Raw genomic sequence first — 19,660 nt, forward strand, 5'->3', positions numbered from 1 at the left:
AAACCAAAAGTGGGTCTTGAGGAAGCTGGGTTTAGAAGAATCAAGGGCCCCCAGACTGGGCGGAACTGTAAACTGACGTAAATATTCTTTCCTCTCTGTCATTCATCCCCCTCCTCACCTTCCGCCCCCGGCCGTGGAAGGGAGCCTAGGGCACATGGGGAGGCGGGAGGGTCACCAAAGAGAAAAGGAGGCTTCTTTTACCTACATGGCTCTGAAAGGTGTTCAGATTTTAAATAAAAGAACCAACAATATCAATAAATATATTTCAGTTTTCAGCAATTGTTCAAACCATCTCCCAAAATTACTGCTGAAGGAGAAATCACAGTTTCTCCTCCTGGATGACCATAGTTCTATACATATACAGTGTGTGTGTGTATGTATATATATATTTGTATGTATATATACACATACACAGACTATTGAATATATATGTGCACAATTGTATATATACACTATGGCGTATATATATATATATATGCCATATATACATATACACACACACACATATATACATACATATATATACACACACATATACATATACACACATACATATATATGTATATATATACACACAATATATACCATGTGTATAGAATATAGTCATATACACATAACCTGTTTTGTACTTAACTGTGCAATTATATGAACTCGCATAGTATACATTATTCTAGATCTTCATCATTATTGATACATTTTATTCTCTGTAGTTGCCACATTATCCTTATCTTCTACTCTGCTTCCAGCTCTTCTATCTGACTTGTCTTCAAGCTTTTCACTGCCGGCAACTTCTCCTCTCTTCAATTTTCTCTGGCCTCTTTGTGGCCACAGACCTCACTTTAGCCTTATGATCTGTTTTACTATTTCTCTAGTGTCTCCTTAGTGGTTCTTCTTTTCTCAGAGACCCTGGCATGTGATTCAAGCATTTTTATAGTTTTAAATATTTAGTGTTTGACTAAGAAAATAATTTACAAAGCCATAGGAAAATCCTTTGATTAAATGAAAGACTGAAAAGCACTCACAGATTCCATAAAGATATTACAGATCAGTAGCAATATTTGTAAATTAACAGGTATTGTTTTTATAAGCTCCCTGGTTGCAGGCCTGTTTGTTGACTGATCAAACCTATGCCAAATTGAACCTCTAGATACATTCCTAACCATTGCTTTTATAGTCTGCAATAGCACATAGTAAGCCTCTTAATGAATAGTCAGGTTTGGGGCTACACATGTCATACAAATGAAATCATTTATCCTCACCAAAAAACTCCAAAAGATATTAGTATCTCCATTTTACAGGTAAGGGAAAGCCTTGCATATGAGAGATTAGGAACCTGATCCAAACTTAATCAGTGGCAGGCGAGGAGCAGCACTGGAATTCAGCCCACTCTGACGCTGACTCCAAAGCCACCTAATAAATAGGCAGGTAGATAAACGATTAAGTAGACAGACAGAGAGATTGATAAGTATTAATAGGTAGATACAGATAGAGACGAACAGTCTTTGCCCACCACTGCCCAATGCACCGCTCCACAGAGGTCCAGCCTGCTACACTTCTAAGCCAGGCAGTTTAGCAGATGGACAATCAGCGGGATGTAGATTTAAACACCAGCACAAGGGCTGCAGAACACCTAATTCTGAGGTTTCTGCAGAACCTCCACAAGCAGGTAGCAAGCAAGCATATTCTCCAATCTGCTGTACTGAGCACAATGTGGATAAAATTGCTCTCTGTAGTTGCGGAATTCTGTTTTTCCCCTTTCCTAGTTGCTGATCAAGAGACAACTTCAGCTGCCCTGGAGACGAGCTCTCTATCCTCTCAAGACCCTCAGCAGCCCAATAGCACTGGTAAGTATCAAAAACATTAAAACTTAAAAAAAAAAATCATGATTCTCTGGGAAAGTCACTTTTCCCATTCTAAGTTTCAAGAAGGTTTTTTTCTTTTAATTTGTATTAAGACCATATAAGGCTCCTTCCAACTGGCTCCAGCTTTATGGTGACCAGGAGAAGCACCATATTCGGAGAGTTCAGTTAGTGGGAGGGGCTTCAGGGTAATTAACACCTTTTAAGTTCTCACTCACTCTCTCACACACACACACACATGCATGCACACACAACAGTGACATCTGAATCCCTCTGTGGTGAAAGGCAAGGTTGAATTCATTTATAAAAGACTCACTTCTTTGTTTTTCCATCTAGAACAGACCAAACACAAAACAAAGACTTGATAACAGCAAAGCGCAAAACACAGGATCTGGAGATTTGCTGTTGTCACTGAATAACAAAATCGCCCTTGAAGGCTCATCAGTTACTTGGTTGTCAAGAACTCAGATAGCTTTGTTTTGTTTTTATAATTTTACTTCTTTATTTTGGCTGTGCTGGGTCTTAGTTGCCGCACACAGGCTTTCTCTAGTTGCAGTGAGTAGGGGCTAGTCTCTAGCTGCCGTGCACGGGCCTCTCATTGCGGTGGCTTCTCTTGCTTGCAGAGCACAGGCTCCAGGGCACTTGGGCTTCAGTAGCTGAGGCCTCTGGGCTCAGAGGTGCAGTTCCCAGGCTCTAAAGCCTGGGCTCAATAGCTGTGGTGCACAGACTTAGTTGCTCCATGGCATGTGGGATCTTCCTATATCAGGGGTCGAACCCGTGTCCCCTGCACTGGCAGGCGGCCCACTGATCCACCAGGGAAGCTCCTGTTTTGTTTCTTCAACTTGCCATATGCATTTTATTTTTTTAATTTCCTTTTCTATCATTAGTGAGGTTTGTAAAAACAAACAAACAAAAAACAAAAAACACACAGAGAAGCAAAAATGCATATTTTTCAACCTTACTGTACACACCTCTAAAGTATAGAAATGTAACATTCTGAGTGCTAAAATATATTTAAGAACTCAGTTTTTTATGACAGGATTGAACTATAAATGAAGGAGAATTTAGAAAACCTGGATTATAATCCCAGCTTTGTTAAACAGTGAATCACTAGATGATTAACTCTGGGCAATAATCACATATTTAACTTATCTTTGTATTTTACCTAGCTTGATACCTGCCAATAGCAGGTACTCACAAAATCCAGTGAGTGAATGAATGGATGGACGAATGAATGAATATGTGCATGCAGTTGTCATGGTGCTTTGCACAAGACAGTAAGCCTCATTCAGAAAGGCATGAATCCCCACATACCCTCTTTCTGTTTCAAATAGAGTCTCTCTAAAATTTTGTGGTGGGAGAAATGCTTTCATATTACTATCATGTCCATAGTTCTGAGTATCAGATCACATTTTTAAAATGTTTATCTTCACTAATACTTAAAAGTAAATGTTTAGGTTCTTTAAGCACTGATAAATACATATGTACCATACATACATATATACTTTTTCTGCGAGGAGATGGAAATTGAAAATATTATGAAGTGGAACAGCCACATCCCTTGCTTAAATAATCCAATATTTTTAAACGTGTTTAGAATCTAGTTGTCTTTAAATCGGCTTACACCACTACTGAATAACTCAATTTTCTCCTCTGCTTTTTCATATAGAACAGAAGATTTAAGAAATGTGGTTTCTAAAATTCCTTTCAGCTTTCAATTTCCACGATTTTATTACTGTTAATAATACCCATTTTCAATAGAAGGGGTGGTTTCATTCCCCTCAGGGCCCACATGGTGGCGCTGTGCAATGGGCTACAAACCAAGAGTGCAGATGGGGCGGGGGTTGGACAGGGAAAAGAAACAACAAAATCGGGAAAAAAAAAAAAAAGGATCTCTTATTTTTATAATTTCTCTTACTTCGCAAAAATCATCATAGTACACCCTATTTCTAAGGAGGAAGTAAGCATTGGGCTGAATGGCAACTGAGCCGATTTTCAACATAAAAATCACTGCTTTGTGCATTTCAGGTTGTAGGGTTTCTATTCATCAGGCTTGGGGCACCATTCTTCAATAGTCAGTCCTGAAGCATCCTAAAACTATTTCAACTAATAGACCTAATTCAGGGAGGAAATATAAAATAATGTTTTAAATTTGGGATTCTGAGTTTTGATATTGGCTCTGCCACTTATCTGCTATAGAACTGAGAAAATTAGCTTATTGAAACCTGTTTGTTCAGAGCTATAGTAAGAAGTAATACATACCAAATGGTCAGTTTAAGGTTTGGCACAGAGTAAGTGTTCAATAAACATTCACCTCGAAAAAAAAGGTCTTCCCTCGTGGCTCAGATGGTAAAGAATCTGCCTGCAATGCAGGAGACCCGGGTTCCATCCCTGGGTCAGGGAGATCCCCTGGAGAAGGAAACGGCTACCCATTCCAATATTCTTACCTGGGAAATCCCATGGACAGAGGAGCCTGGCAGGCTCCATGGGGTCACAAAGAGTGGGACACATCTGAGTGACTTTCTTAAAAAAAAAAAAAGTGAACCTGACCATTTGCAACAATTTTTGGAAGAAGTCAGTAGTTCAAAAGTGATATTGTTTTGAATGAGGATCATTCAGTTTGGTTTCCAAAGGTGCTTTGGGATGAATATGTGCATATACACCACATAGCACATACACTGTCATATGTATATCTCATGTCTTTCATCTTAGTTGCAGTAATGGAAGATTCTAGTACGTCAGAGATTGACAAGGAAGAGGAAGAACAAACCACTCAAGTCTCTCACTTGGCCACTGGTAAGGCCCCAACACTTATTTATTTAGAACTGACACTTGATGTTTTAACCTCTTAATCAATACATCCAGTAGACTTTTTCAGTCCTCATTATTTTCGGCCTTTTGATTGATTAAGCATTCCCTTATCCCTTGACCTGTCCCTTGACCTAGTCATCTCCCTGGCTTCCCTGACTTGCTGTCTGGTCCTGTTACTCTGCTCACCACTCCTCCTGGTGTCCCTTCGCTCACGTCCCCTCCTTCTCTGACTTTTTCTATGTAGATTTGATTCTACTTCTCCATCCCTGGTTATTACCTTAATCCTTAAAGAGTTTCCCCCTTCCCAAGAGTGTTTCTGTTGCCATCAAACAGAAGAGTTCCATACCTGCATTTCCAGAACATTCTCCTGAGCAAGAATCCCTGTTTCATTCCATTTCCCACGTATCTCTGGCTGAATTTTCTGCCAGTTCCTCAAACTGAACATGGCTAAAAACTGAACAGCACCTTTTCCCACAAAATCAACTTGCCCAAAGCATCACACAGGGCCAAAACCTTGGTGTCATCCTTCCCTTGTGTGTGTGTGACACATATAAAATCAACACGTTCCCAAAGAGTTTTGAGTCTTCTCTTTTGTCTGCAAGCACCGCCACCTCCTTGATGCAGTCCCCCATCACGTCCTGCATAAAGTATTGTAATGTCAACTTCTCCTCTTGCTGTGATTTTTCAGTATCCTACTATCAAAACACTTCTTTGCACCCTCTACACCAATGATCAGAAAACCTCTATGGCTCACCATTCACAACACAGAGCCTGAGCCTTCAACCCTCCATAGGTGCTCTCTACCACCTACCTCTGTGGTCCTGTCTCTATGATGTCCTGACCAGAATACACACTTTTCTCTGATAACTTTCTGTCTCATTTTGATGGCCCTGCACTAACTGCCCCGATGAAAGAAAATCCACATTACTCTTCTCCTTACCCATCCTTCAAGACCAGCATCCTCGCCAAACATTTTCCTGACCAGTTCAGGGACCACTCCAGCATCGGAACCCTTTCCTGACCAGTTCAGGGACCACTCCAGCATCGGAACCCCTGAACACATATTATACTAATGTACGTGGGTCTAGAATCTAGCACAGTTATCTTACTGCTGTTTGTTTTTTTAAATTGAAGGATAATTGCTTTACAATACTATGTTGGTTTCTGCCATACATCAGCATGAATCAGCCACAGGTACACATATGTCCCCTCCCTCTTGAACCTCCCTCCCACCACCCACCACATCCCATCCCTCGCGTTGTCACAGGGCCCCGGTTTGAGTTCCCTGAATCAAACAGCAAATTCTCACTGGCTATCTGCTTTACATATGGTAGTGTATATGTTTCCACTCTACTCTCTCCATTCATCCCACCCTCTCTGTGCCCCCCTCACTGTGTCCATAGGTCTGTTCTCTATGTCTGCATCTCCATTGCTGCCCTGCAAACAGAAACATCAGTACCATCCTTCTAGATTCCATATATATGTGTGAATATATGATATTTGTTTTTCTCTTTCTGACTTGCTTCACTCAGCCTAATAGGCTCTAGGTTCATCCACCTCATTAGCACTGACTTGAATGTGTTCCTTTTTATGGCTGAGTAATATTCCATTATATATATATATGTATCACAATTTCTTTATCCATTCATCTCTCAATGGACGTCTAGGTTGCTTCCATGTCCTAGCTATTGTAAACAGTGCTGCAGTGAACACAGTGTCTTTTTTAATAATGGTTTTCTTGGGACTGCTGTTTGTTTTTATTAACCTGTTTTGTTTATATATAGAGAGAACTACTCCCTAAATCATAGGAGTGCCTTAGCAGCTCCAAGCACAATTTTCTCTGAGTAGCTACACTCCTTAATGGCTTGTTAGTTGAGATGAAGGGGACCTTGAATGACATTCTGCAAATGTAGAGCCCCAAAAATCAGAGTACTAGAAAGATCTTTAAGAGTTCATATGGTTTATCTCCAGATGCCTTTATGGAGGACCACATTTAACCTAGCCAATATTAATGAAATTTCATTTTATTTGCAGAGTTTTTCAAACTCCTTAGTAACTTACCTTGCTACTTAACTACACTTTGCTAAAAACTCCATTCCTTACAGCTAATTTGAACCCTGACTATACTTCAGTATCCTCACATTTCCTCTAGAAATGAAAAATAAGTAGCCTGATATCTATGTAACTTAAAAACCTTTTTCAAATCATCCCATGAAATTGCTTTGTTTATATTCCTGTTTGCTTATTTTCAGAGAATGAATAATGTGACTCTCTTTACCTTCAGGGTAAAGCTCTCGCTCATCTTTTCCTCTCAGCTATTATCCTTCACAATATTTTGCAAATTTCTGTATATATTCCTCAGTGATCAAAAAACCCCTCAGCCTGTCTAAAGCCCTTGCATTTTCCCTGCAGAAGCAAATCGGCAGCATGGGGGACTGACAAAGAAGAAGAGCGGTGTCCTGCTGCTGATCCTCGTGTCCTTCCTCATATTCATACTGTTCATCATTGTCCAGCTCTTCATCATGAAACTCCGGAAAGCACATGTGATATGGAAGAAAGGTAAGTGGGCAGAGAGCCTGACAGAGGCTCCAAGATGCTGAAGCCACTGGCCAGCCCAAAGGGAAATTCTGTCAATTAAAGCTCTTCCATTCAACGCTGTACCATCTGAGCAGTGTACCATTCAATGCTATACCATCTGTCTGAGCAGGATGTGAATTTCCAGGGATTATAGTCAAAGAATGCGTGACCAAGAGAAACTAGAGTAGCTCTAGGAAATGGCATTAAATTGTGGATGCTTCTATTCACAAAAGGGTACCAAATAGAGAGCATATTCATTCATTTATTCAATAAGCATTCAATGAACACCTATCATGTGCCAGGTACTCTTCCAGGCACTGAGAACACATCTGCCAATGAGGCAGACCAAATCCCTGTCCTCAAGGAGTTCCTATTCTAGGACTGATTGACCGGTCAAGGGTTGAATATAATAGACTGTTTGTGGGCCCATTCTTACTCTGTAAGAATGCACTCAGCTTCCGTCAACCACATGTTCGTAATTTTTCCTAAGCATTCTGATTTAAAAGTTATCATTGGAAACAAAAACAAAATTATTTAGCTAGTATAGAAGATACCTATTAAAATATATAGACTCAACATCAGAGACAGAAGAGACCTTAGAAGTTATCCAGAATAACAATCTGCTCTGTTCATTCCATAAATGCGTGTCAAGATTAAATCTCTTCTTTAATTCTGAGTGGTTATTTAGACCTGGACTGTTCAATACAATGTAGCCATAACATGGCTAGTCAGCACATGAACTGTGGCTAGGCACCCTTGAGAGGTGCTCTAAGGATTAAATACACATCCAGTTTTGAAGACTCAGTTCACACACACACACACACACACAAGATATGTCTAATAACAATACATTGAATCTACTAGTTAAATAAAACATATCAATTTCACCTGCTTCCTTTTACTTTTTGTGATGGCAACTAGAAAATTGTAAATTATACATGTGACTTGCATTATGGTGCTCTTGAACCCTGATGATTTAGCCATATATGTCTCATACACCTTCAATGACAGAGAATATATTACGTCCTATGGCAAACTACTATTAACGCATCTTTGAATGGCTCTGACCCTTTTACAAGTGTTGCTTCTCATGTGGTACATTTATATGATGGAATATTACTCAGCCGTTAAAAAGGATGAACTCAGGCCACTTGCAGCAACTTGGATGGACCTAGAGAGGGTGGTCCTGAGTGAAGTCAGCCCGACAGAGAAGGAGTCAGTGCACACCTTCACAGTGAAGCACTTGATGTGACATCCCTTACGTGTGGAATCTAAAAAGAAATGATCAAATGAACTCACTGACAAAGCAGAAAGAGACTCACAGACTTAGAGAATGGACTTATGGTTGCCAGGGGTTAGGATGTGGGGAAGGGATAGTTAGGGAGTTTTGGATGGACATGAACATCCTGCTATGTTTAAAATGGATAACCAGCAAGGACCCACTGTATGGCACAGGGAACTCTGCTCTATGTTATGTGGCAGCCTGGATGGGAGGGGAGTTTGGGGGAGAATGGATACATGTATATATATGGCTGAGTGAGACCCTTCACTGTTTACCTGAAACCATCACAATATTGTTAATCAGCTATACCCCAATACAAAATAAAAAGTTGAAAAAAAATTTTAAGTATTGCTTTTCCTAGTTTAATATATCTTTTGAGATATTCAGATGGACTAACATTTTTATCATATACAGACCTACATATAGGGTCTGGCTTTCCAGTTGTACCCACACAACAGGCAATCGCCACAGTATTGTTTCAAAACCTCTCATTGATACCTCCCCCACCATACTTCTTTAAGTGCTACTAGAATTGTTTCTTCCAAAAAGACAGTATTTTATTCTAATATGCTGTCATCTGACTTCTGCAACTCTTATACTGCATGGCACAGTGCCTGTAGGAATCACAGTAGAGACTAAAAAATTATTTACTGAACTAACAAGTAATGAGGTACAGGGGAGGAAGTGGTAAGTCTACTATTGCATAAAAACAGTTATCATCTTACTCAAACATACATTTCTAAATACAGATGATGTCCATAGCACCAGAAATCAATAACAATTTTTTCTTCTTGCAGAAAGTGAGATTTCAGAGCACACTCTAGAAAGTTACAGATCGAGGTCAAATAATGAAGAAACATCATCCCAAGAGAAAAATGGCCAAAGTAAGTCAACTATGGGACCTGAGACATGAAAAATGAGGTTCATTAACTTGTTGCCTTTCATGAGGAAAGGAAAAATCAAAGTTTGATTTTTAGCACAAGAAAAAGCAAATCACCTGAATCATTTCACAGAACTTAAGGAAATACACCTAAAAAAAACAAAAAGTAGCAGTTAAGTTCACATAGCTGAATGTAAGCCCCTTTGGGAAGCCATCCCTGAGTCCTTGCTGTCACACACAGGTACAGTTTGGACTGTATACCCCTCCTGTGCACCACAGGATCCTATATACAGCTTTACCAATGAAGAACTTCCCCCACCAGACTGTCATTTTTGGTGTGTTAATCCAGCTACCACAATACACCTCCAGGCGGTGAGCAATTGGATCTACTCTGTATGTATCCTCAGATCCTAGCATAGGGCTTGCCACATCATAAGTGGAGAGTCTGATAAATTTGTATGGAATAAATGAATATAGGGCTTTCAAGGTGGCGCTAGTGGTAAAAACAAACAAACAGACAAACCCGCTTGCTTACAGGAGAGATGCAGTTTCACCCTTGGGTGGAGAAGATCCCTGGACAGAGGTATGGCAACCCACTCCAGTATTCTTGCCTGGGAAACCCCATGGACAGAAGAGCCTGGCAAGCTACAGTCCAGGGGTTCGCAAAGAGTCAGACATGACTGACGCCACTTAGCTCTCACGCAAATGAATACGAGGCTTAACAAATTCAAGCAGAAATGTTTCATGTCTTTTGGATTACTTTATTGCAGTTCTTCAAGCAAAATATGAAAAGAAAAATCTAAAAGGAGATTCAGTGTGTGTGTGCATGTGTGTGTGTGTGTGTGTACTCTTGACAAAGATAAAGTAGACAGAAGCTAGGAATATAGCACAGCAAGAATCTTATACCTTCCAACCACTGTTTCCTCCGTGTAAATTAACTTATTCCACCTGCCCAAAGTTGCAAGACAATGCAGTGAGCTTTGCCACTAGTTGCTATTGGTTTTCTTGAGGCTTTATAAGAAGCATTTCTTTTATAACACCGCTGGCTTTTTTTTGTTTTGACCTAGCAAGGTGTGAAATGGAAAGAAAGATTAGCTGTAGTACTAGGAAGAGAGGCATGAGTGAGCGGGGTGTGTGTGAGACCCGGGGTGGGCGGGGAAATGTGGGTCAGCTGCCTACAGGCTGTTACACTGCAACACGCGTTTCTATGACGTCAGTATAATGTGTAATTGGGGTTGTTTCCTATACCCATTCCCCCAGGCAAGGGGAACAGAGCAGTGGGTGTAGCTTTGCTGTTCGCCTGAAACCATCACAACATTGAGAATTGGGTATACCCAATGTACGGGCTCAGTTGCTCACTTGTGTCAACTCTTTGTGACCCCATGGACTGTAGCCCACCAGGCTCCGCTGTCCATGGGATTTTCCAGGCAAGAACACTGGAGTGGGTTGCCATTTCCTCCTGCAGGGGATCTTTCCCACCCAGGGATGAAACCCGTGTCTCCTATGTCTCCTGCACTGGCTGGCAGGTTCTTTACCACTATACCCCAATACAAAATAAAAATTTCAAAAAACAAAAACAAAAAAACAACAACAGTGGGAGTAGAATTGTAACCTTTAGCAGGAAAAGAAAGTCCTCAGTTCAGCTGCTGAGCAAGCAGAAGCCCTTTAATTCACCTTTAAGAAAGTATAAAATGAGCATTTACATAGAAGAAATTAACACATTATAAATCAACTATTAATATATGTCACTATTTTTTTTAAATTAAAAAAATAGAATAAGTCTGTGCACTCAGGACTCCCTACCCAGAAAGGTCTGTCCCTTGCCCCCATACATACTCCCTGGGGTGGGATGACTGCCACAGCTGTGGGAGGTTGCACTGTCTCCAGGGATCTGATGCCCCACTTTCATCCTCCTTTCCTCAGCTCCCTCAAATCCAGCATTTCAACTCTATCATTTCTGCTCATTGCCTTCTGGAGACACTTCTGTACACTTCGTGTACAGAGCTTCGTGAGCTTTCAGTGAGCTGCCCCAAAACCTCTTATCCCATAAGCCTTTTTACTTTCAGTATGAAATCATGTTAAAGGCAATATATTTTTTTCCCAGCAACACATCCGTTATTTGATAGCAGAGATGTCTATATACCTTATTTCAGGTTTATGAGCATAATGTTTACATAAGGCTTTTTGAAAATTAGGCTGTAACAGAGCATTCAAGACCATGTGTACACAGCAGTGAATTTCAGATTTGAGTTTTCTAAGACATTAACATTCAGACCTACAAATACCACAAGGCGATTCGCGTGTTTTAAATAAATGGGCGCAACAATGTTCAAACTAACTGTTTGGGTTTGCCACGTTTTTCTTTCAGCTTCCCGCTCTAGGAGCTGCATAAACTACATCACACAGTTGTACTCGGAGGCAAAAACAAAGACGAAGGAAAAGGCACAACCTTCAAAATTAAAAGGAGAGCTGTCTCATATACCAGAAAGCATCGTGTAGGGAGCGTTGCAACAGAAAATACGATTTCAGAGCAGCCTCATCATCACCTCGATAGAGCAGCCTGTGGGAAGGCGCTTAATTACCGTCACATGAGAAACGCCCTTCGAGTGCAATGCAAGATGGCGTCCCCCAGTGGTGAACCACCCTGGGACTCAGAGCAAGAAGTGAGGACTAACCCATGGACATAAAGCTTTGTAGTTTAAGAGAAGAGAAGAGAACTTATTATGCCTGACACTACTTCAGAGCGGGAGGATTCTACTAAGCTTTGGGATCAGGGTCAATGTGATCAGCTAACATTCTTACTGTAAAGGAAACAGATTTTAGATGCTGGGCTCCAGTGGAACTACTTAAACATTAAAAAAAAAAATTTTTTTTTAATCTTTCTTTCTGGTTTCCAAATAAAGATCTTTGGGATGAAAAGGACCCAAAGAAGGTCTCTAGTCCTACGAGCTGACTTTCAAGATGGACTTTAAGCAGCTGTAACCAGTCTATGCCCTGTCAGCGAGAAGTCATGAATGAGTCAGATGAACATGAAGGTCCCAAAGATCATGCCCCAAGACCTAAGGGTAGTTCAAGGCAGACCCAAAGATTCCATGTTCTTAGAATTGTCTTGCTAAATCACAATTGTTGACCTGGTAGACCATGTTTCTACCAGGACACTTCATTACAAAGACATGTACAAAAGAAAATAATGAGTTGAATTTCCTGATGACTGATCTAATAGATGCTTTTAAAAATGTACTTAATAAAGAGCTGACTATGTGTTTCTAGTGGTTGTTCCAAGGTGTACTTCCTCCCTTCGCTTTTACACATGAAAATGTGTGAAAACATTTATGACATGTCTCATTCTTTGGGTCTGAATAAACTATTTCTAAAATAATACCACCCGCAGTCCCCACCTCTCCCTGCACTGCTCTACCACACATAAAATTTATGAGTTCGTGTGTTACAGAGGCCAGATCCAGCTGTGATTTTTTTTCTTGTGATAATTTTTTAAAAAACAGTCACAAAATTACTGAAAGGCATAAGGACAGAATGAAGTGCTTTCCCCTCTAATCCAGGGGTCCCCAACCTCTGGGATCTGAAGCCTGGTGATCTAAGCTGATGTAATAATAACAGAAACAAAGTACCCAATAAATGTAATGAGCATGAATCATCTCAAAACCATCCCCATCTCCCTGGTCTATGGAAAAATTGTCTTCCATGAAACCTGTCCCTGGTGCCAAAAAAAAGTTGGGGACCGCTGCTCTAAAGCATTGTAAGTTGACATGATGACTCTTTAGGCAGGAGAAGGATCCTATCTCATTCCTTACATATAATTAAGGTAGTGTTTCATGTTTCCTTGTTTCTGCTCATTGGAAAATGGAGCTAAAGAAGAACTAAGAAAATCTCTATCCTTCTTAGTTTTACCTTTCGGGGATTAAGTCAAAAAGATGCTTATTTTACTTCTTTTCAAATGACTCAAGAAAAACCAAACCAAAATTCTCTGACTGCAAGCATCTCTCATTAGGTAAAAATAACAGAGAGAAAAATCCTACTACCCAACAGACTGAGTACACATCAAATAGGGAGGCTCCCCTCAGAGGAAGAGGACAGTTGAACTGCTAGTCATTCACAAGGTCACTAATTTAACCCAATAACATAATTTCCTGTTACCTCCCCCAAGTGAAGTCACAGTACTTTGCTATATTTATAATAACATTTTGATCTAGCTGAAATCCAATTCTATTTTTATAGTGTTGCACCTACTAAGAGAGAAGCCCTTTTCCTTCCTGTAATGCCTTCATGAGCAAATTTGTCAGCACTGACCATTACTCTGCTGCTGCTGCTGCTGCTGCTGCTAAGTCGCTTCAGTCGTGTCCAACTCTGTGCGATCCCATAGACGGCAGCCCACCAGGCTCCCCCGTCCCTGGGATTCTCCAGGCAAGAACACTGGAGTGGGTTGACGTTTCCTTCTCCAATGCATGAAAGTGAAAAGTGAAAGGGAAGTCGCTCAGTCGATGTCCAACTCTTAGCGACCCCATGGACTGCAGCCTACCAGGCTCCTCCGTCCATGGGATTTTCTAGGCAAGAGTACTGGAGTGGGGTGCCACTGCCTTCTCCAGACCATTACTCTAGACCTGTTCAAATATGATAATTTTTTCCCACCTCTTCTGTGCTACATCTCATTTTCACATAGAAGCAAACCAACACTAAGGCAATAACAACTTTTTAAATTCTCCCCAAATGCCTCAGTTTATTTTTTTAAGAAGATATCTTGCCTAACTGTAGAGAGACTTAGCTTTGTGGAAGCACCTTTATTGACATTTAAACACAAAATAATTCTGCCAGATCTTTTGCAATCCCCTGAAAGAATGAGTCACAATTTTTAATTAAGATAGGATACCTCTTTTGAGCCAGGCCCTGATTTGTGAAATAAAAATTGTGTCCCATTAGAAAAATACTAGACTCTGTGACTTTCAGTGTGGTTTGAAGCAGACTAAGCCTCAGAGATCCAGATGAAATTTTCAAGTGAAGCTACCCCTTTGACTAGAGATAAACATCAAATCAATAACTAATATTACTCTTTATTGTTGGTTTTTTTTTTTGGCCATGCTGCAGCTTGTGGACTCTTAGCTCTGACCAGGTATTGAACCCAGGCCCTCAACGTTGAGACTGGACTGCCAGAGAATTTCCTGAATATTATTCTCTACAATGGGGGGTGTGCTCTCTTTCTTTTGCTTTTCCGTAATTCTTTATTCCCAGGTTGTGGTTAGTTGGTTTTGGTCACAGAATAACTTCCTGTATCTTAAGCTTCCTCATCTGTAAAATGGGGATAAAAATTCCCACCACACAGGATTAGTGTGAAGGCTAAACGAGATGAGAGTACTAGTTTCTCCCTGTACTGGTTTAAGAAACAATGGCATAGAGACCACTAAATCCTGGGTCTGCTTACTGAGAACATCCTGGTAACTGGATATACAGAATTTTAACTTTACAGCTAATAATGCACAAAGGCACTGCTATTGAAGAAAAACACATAGAAAAGCCTTTGATGAACTCTGTCACCTCATCTCATAATAAAATAAGCAGCAATTAGAAGAAAATGTATTAATACTGATGCTGTAAAATAAAATTTTTATATGAGATAAAGGTGGTATCTCAAATGATTTTCAAAAGAAAAGATCAACATTTTACTAACTGGGCAGCCATACAGAAAAAGGCAAAACTTGATAAAGACATCGTAAACCAAAAATAAAATCCAAAGAGATGGAATATTTAAAAATACAAATGAAACCATAGAAATACCAGAAAAAAATAGGTTAACTGGTCTATAACCTGGGAGTGGAATAAACATCTCTTATCATGACTCAAAATTCAAAAATATGAGAGGAGAAGAGTGATAACTTTGACTATATAAAAAATAAATGCCTCAAGGCAATTAATAAATAGCAAGTGAAAGGCTGGGGGAAAAGTGGTAAAATCCTTAAACAGCTTCTAAAAATAAGAAAAACAATAATACCACACCAGAAAAAGAACAAGGGAAAAAGGCAAATTGTGCTTAATATAAAAAAGTATATAACAAGTATAACATATAAAAAGTATATAACAAGGAAATTCAAATGGTTAATTGCAGGTTGGGGCAAGAAATGCATAACTGGAGCCTAGAACATTTAATACTAGAAAGCAAGAAAGTTGTCAGAGACAAATCACTTTTAGAGATTGCTCAGATAGAAACTCTTTAATCTGAAGTTTAAAATACATTTGCAATAACTTGTAAAGTCACTTAAAAACAACCATAAGTACATGAAAAGATGCGCAGTATCATTAGTCGTTATTGCTCAGCTGCTAAGTCCGTTTCTGATCCCATGAACTGCAGCCCACTAGGCTCCTCTGTCCATGGGGCTTTTCCCGGCAAGAATACTGGAGTGGGTTGCCATTTCCTTCTCCAAGGAATCTTCCCAACCCCGGGATCAAACCCGTGTCTCCTGCATTGGCAGGCTAATTCTTTACCAGTGAAACTCCAAAGAAGCCCCGCCATTAGTCATTCAGTTCAGTTCAGTTGCTCAGTTGTGTCTGACTCTTTGCGACGCCATGAATCGCAGCACGCCAGGCCTCCCTGTCCATCACCAACTCTTGGAGTTTACTCAAACTCATGTCCATCGAGTCAGTGATGCCATCCAGCCATCTCATCCTCTGTCATCCCCTTCTCCTCCTGCCCCCAAACACTCCCAGCATCAGGGTCTTTTCCAATGAGTCAACTCTTCGCATGAGGTGGCCAAAGTACTGGAGTTTCACCTTCAGCATCAGTCCTTCCAATGAACACCCAGGACTGATCTCCTTTAGGATGGACTGGTTGGATTTCCTTGCAGTCCAAGGGACTCTCAAGAGTCTTCTCCAACACCACAGTTCAAAAGCATCAATTCTTCGGCACTCAGCTTTCCTTACAGTCCAACTCTCACATCCATACATGACCACTGGAAAAACCATAGCCTTGACTAGATGGACCTTTGTTGGCAAAGTAATTTCTCTGCTTTTTAATATGCTATAGGTATATGCAAATCAAACCTACAATGAGACAGAACTTCTCACAAGGATGGCTATCATAAAAAGAGTCAGACAATAACAAATGTTGGAAAGGACATAGAAAAATTGGAACCCCCAGAGATTACTGACAGGAATATATATATTTCAACCACTTTGGAAAGCATTCTTGAAGTTTTTCAAAAGTCCAACAGAGAGTTTCCATATGCTCCAACAGTTCCATTCTGAGGTATATATGGCCACAATGATAACTAGACTTACCATGGTAATTGCTTTGAAATGTATATAGAGATACCAAATCATTGTGTTGTGTACTAGGAACTAACATAGTGTTGTAGGTCAGTTATACTTTAAAAACAAATAAACCCATAGAAAAAGAGACTAGATTTGTGGTTACAAGAGGCAGGAAATGGAGGAAGGAGGTACTGGATGAAGGTAATCTAAAGGAACAAACTTTCAGTAATAAGATAAGTAAGCCCTATAGGGATGTAACGTACAACTTGACAAATATAACTAACACTGCTATATGAAAAGTTCTAAATCCTAAGAGGTCTCATCACAAGGGGAAAGATATTTTTGTTTCTTTAACTGTATATATGAGATGATGGATGTTCACTAAATTCATTATGATAATCATCTCATGGTACATGTAAGTCAAATCATTAAGCTATACACCTTAAATTCATACACTGCTATATGTCAGTTATATCTCAATAAAGCTAGAAGGATAAAAATTGCCTAAAAGAATAGGAGAAAAAGAAAGAAAACATATGTCCACATAAAAACTTGCACATGAACACTGCTATATCTAAAATGGATAACCAACAGGAACCTACTGTGTAGCTCCCTCCCAGCCTGGATGGGAGGGGAGTTCAGGACAGAATGGATACATGCATATGTATGGCTGAGTCCCTTTGCTATTCACCTGAAACTATCACAACATTGTTAATAGGCTATCCCAATACAAAATAAAAAGTTTTTTTTAAAAATAACTTGTACATGAATGTTCATAGCAGCATTATTCGTGATAGTGAAAAGGTGGAAACAACCCAATAACTATCAATTGATGAATGAATGAATAAGACATAGTATATTTATACAGTGACAATAAAAAGGAATGAGGTACTGATATGTGGTACAGTATGGGTGAACCTTGAAAGTATTATGCTATAAAAAAAAGCCAAACACACACACACAAATTCTAAGATGCCATTTACATGAAATGTCCAGAAAAGGCAAACCCATAGAAACAGAAAGTAGTTAGTGGTTGGCAACGGCTGAGACGAGAGCAGGGAACGAGGAATGGCTGCTTTGGGAGAGATGTTCTGGAATTAAATAGTTTTGATGATCGCCCAGCTTTATGAATATACTAAAAACTACTGAACTGTGTGCTTTAAAGGGGTGAATTGTGCAATGTGTGAATTATATCTCAATAAAGCTGTTATTCTAAAAAATCACTTTGTAGAACTTGTTTGGATCCTGATTCAAATTTACCAATTACAGAAAGACACATGGAAGACAGTCTGGAAATTCTGAACATGACTTAGTGTAAAACGATATGAAAGAGTTGTAATTATTTCAGATGTGACAATGCCACTGTGGTAATTTAAAAATTGTCTCTTAAATGCATCCTAAGTACTTATGGATAAAACTGTATAGCAGCTTGGATTTACTTTTAAAAATGTGTTGGGAGTACAAAACAGTATGCATAGAAACAAGATCACTCACAGATTGATCTTGAAGCTGAACAAAGGTTACCTATGAGTTCATTTTACCTTTCTCTCTCCTGTTGTATGTTCTTAAACTGCCATAATAAAAATGCCTTAAAATTATTTTTAGACAAGCAAACCAAGGAAACAAAACAGAAGAAGAAAAGCAATCATCGCTTGTTAATCTGTATTCCTAAGAACCATCCTATGGGATCATCTTGTTCCTAAAGCTTTTGATGCCAGCAGGCAGAATTCACCCCCCACACACCCACCCACGGACTCACCCAGCTCAATCTAGTTCTCCTAGAACATTGTTAGCATTCTCTGCACATCTGCCTGTTGAATTGCATTGTCTGTATAAACATATATTTATCACAACTTCACTCCTCTAGAATCCTCAAGACGGGTTATTCTAAACAAGCAAATTTTTCTGGATGATTGAGAGTTTATCCCTTGAAATTTTAAACATTTTAATATTTTAGATAAAAATCTTTGTAAAATATATTGCATGACTGTTACCTTTCTAGTATTAAACTGGCCTATTCTTTATGGGTTTTTAAAATCCATCATTATGAAAATGAACCATGCTTACTGTAGTACTGGGATTCTCTCAGAGGGTTTTCAGCTATACAGTGGCTTGCTGCCTACACCAAAGGACCCTCAGGTGGCTTTGGGTCTTTCTGAACATCTCTTACGTAATTTGTGTTCCTTCACTTTCTGGTACTGTCCTTTCTGTCCTCAGAGTGCCGTCTCTCCCCATTCCTAATTTACTACTTCTAATTTAACATGTAGGTGAAGGAACAAGACACTTTAATTTGCTAGAATTACAGGGTAACCACACTTTCCAGCTATGTGCTCAGTCGACTCAATGGACATGAATTTGAGCAGACTCTGGACAGGGAAGCCTGGCGTGCTGCAGTCTGTGGGGTTGCAGTCAGACCCAACTTAGTGAATGAACAACAACAACCATCTATTTTAGTAATTTTTTGACCTGTTTTCCTCATTCTTCTTTGTTTTTCAGTTAGTTCAGCATCAGATTGCCAGCTTAATTCTGAACAGATGATACATGCAAAAGCACTTTGCAAACTCTGGGAAATTGCTAATCATACATAAATTATCATCGTTATTTCCATGAAAGTCGCTCAGTTGTGTCCAACTCCCTGCGACCCCATGGGCAGTAGCCTGCCAAGCTCCTCTGTCCATAGAATTCTTCAGGCAAGAATACTGGAGTGGGTAGCCATTCCCTTCTCCAGAGGATCTTCCTGACCCAGGAATCGAACCGGAATCTCCTGCATTGCTGATGGATTCTTTACCATCTGAGCTACCAGGGAAGAGGAAGATAAAAACAATGCACTCTATGGCTTTATTTTGTTCATATGCTTCCACCTTATAATCCTTAAGAATTCTGAAGAACAGTGTATCACTGTTCTGCTTATTAATTCACTGTCTCTCAGCTTCAAACATACTCATGTACTTGGCTGTCATGCTGGGTTAGCCTCTGCAAACCTTTTACCTTGGC

The 19,660-nt window shown here is 39.8% G+C and overlaps 1 protein-coding gene across 1 annotated transcript in view; it reads left to right on the forward strand.

The window, feature by feature from the left end:
• CRTAM (cytotoxic and regulatory T cell molecule) overlaps nt 1–12,671 on the forward strand; it is a 28,471-nt gene extending 15,800 nt beyond the window's left edge. The window contains exons 7-11 of the mRNA XM_043901443.1: nt 1,764–1,844; nt 4,572–4,655; nt 7,083–7,229; nt 9,327–9,413; nt 11,778–12,671. Coding sequence (XP_043757378.1) covers nt 1,764–1,844; nt 4,572–4,655; nt 7,083–7,229; nt 9,327–9,413; nt 11,778–11,908 — 530 coding nt within the window. The 3' untranslated portion in view covers nt 11,909–12,671. The remainder of the gene's footprint in view (nt 1–1,763; nt 1,845–4,571; nt 4,656–7,082; nt 7,230–9,326; nt 9,414–11,777) is intronic.
• The last annotated feature ends 6,989 nt before the right edge of the window (nt 12,672–19,660 follow it).

Source organism: Cervus elaphus, chromosome 1 (genome assembly GCF_910594005.1).
Source record: "Cervus elaphus chromosome 1, mCerEla1.1, whole genome shotgun sequence".
Taxonomy (NCBI): Eukaryota; Metazoa; Chordata; class Mammalia; order Artiodactyla; family Cervidae; genus Cervus; species Cervus elaphus.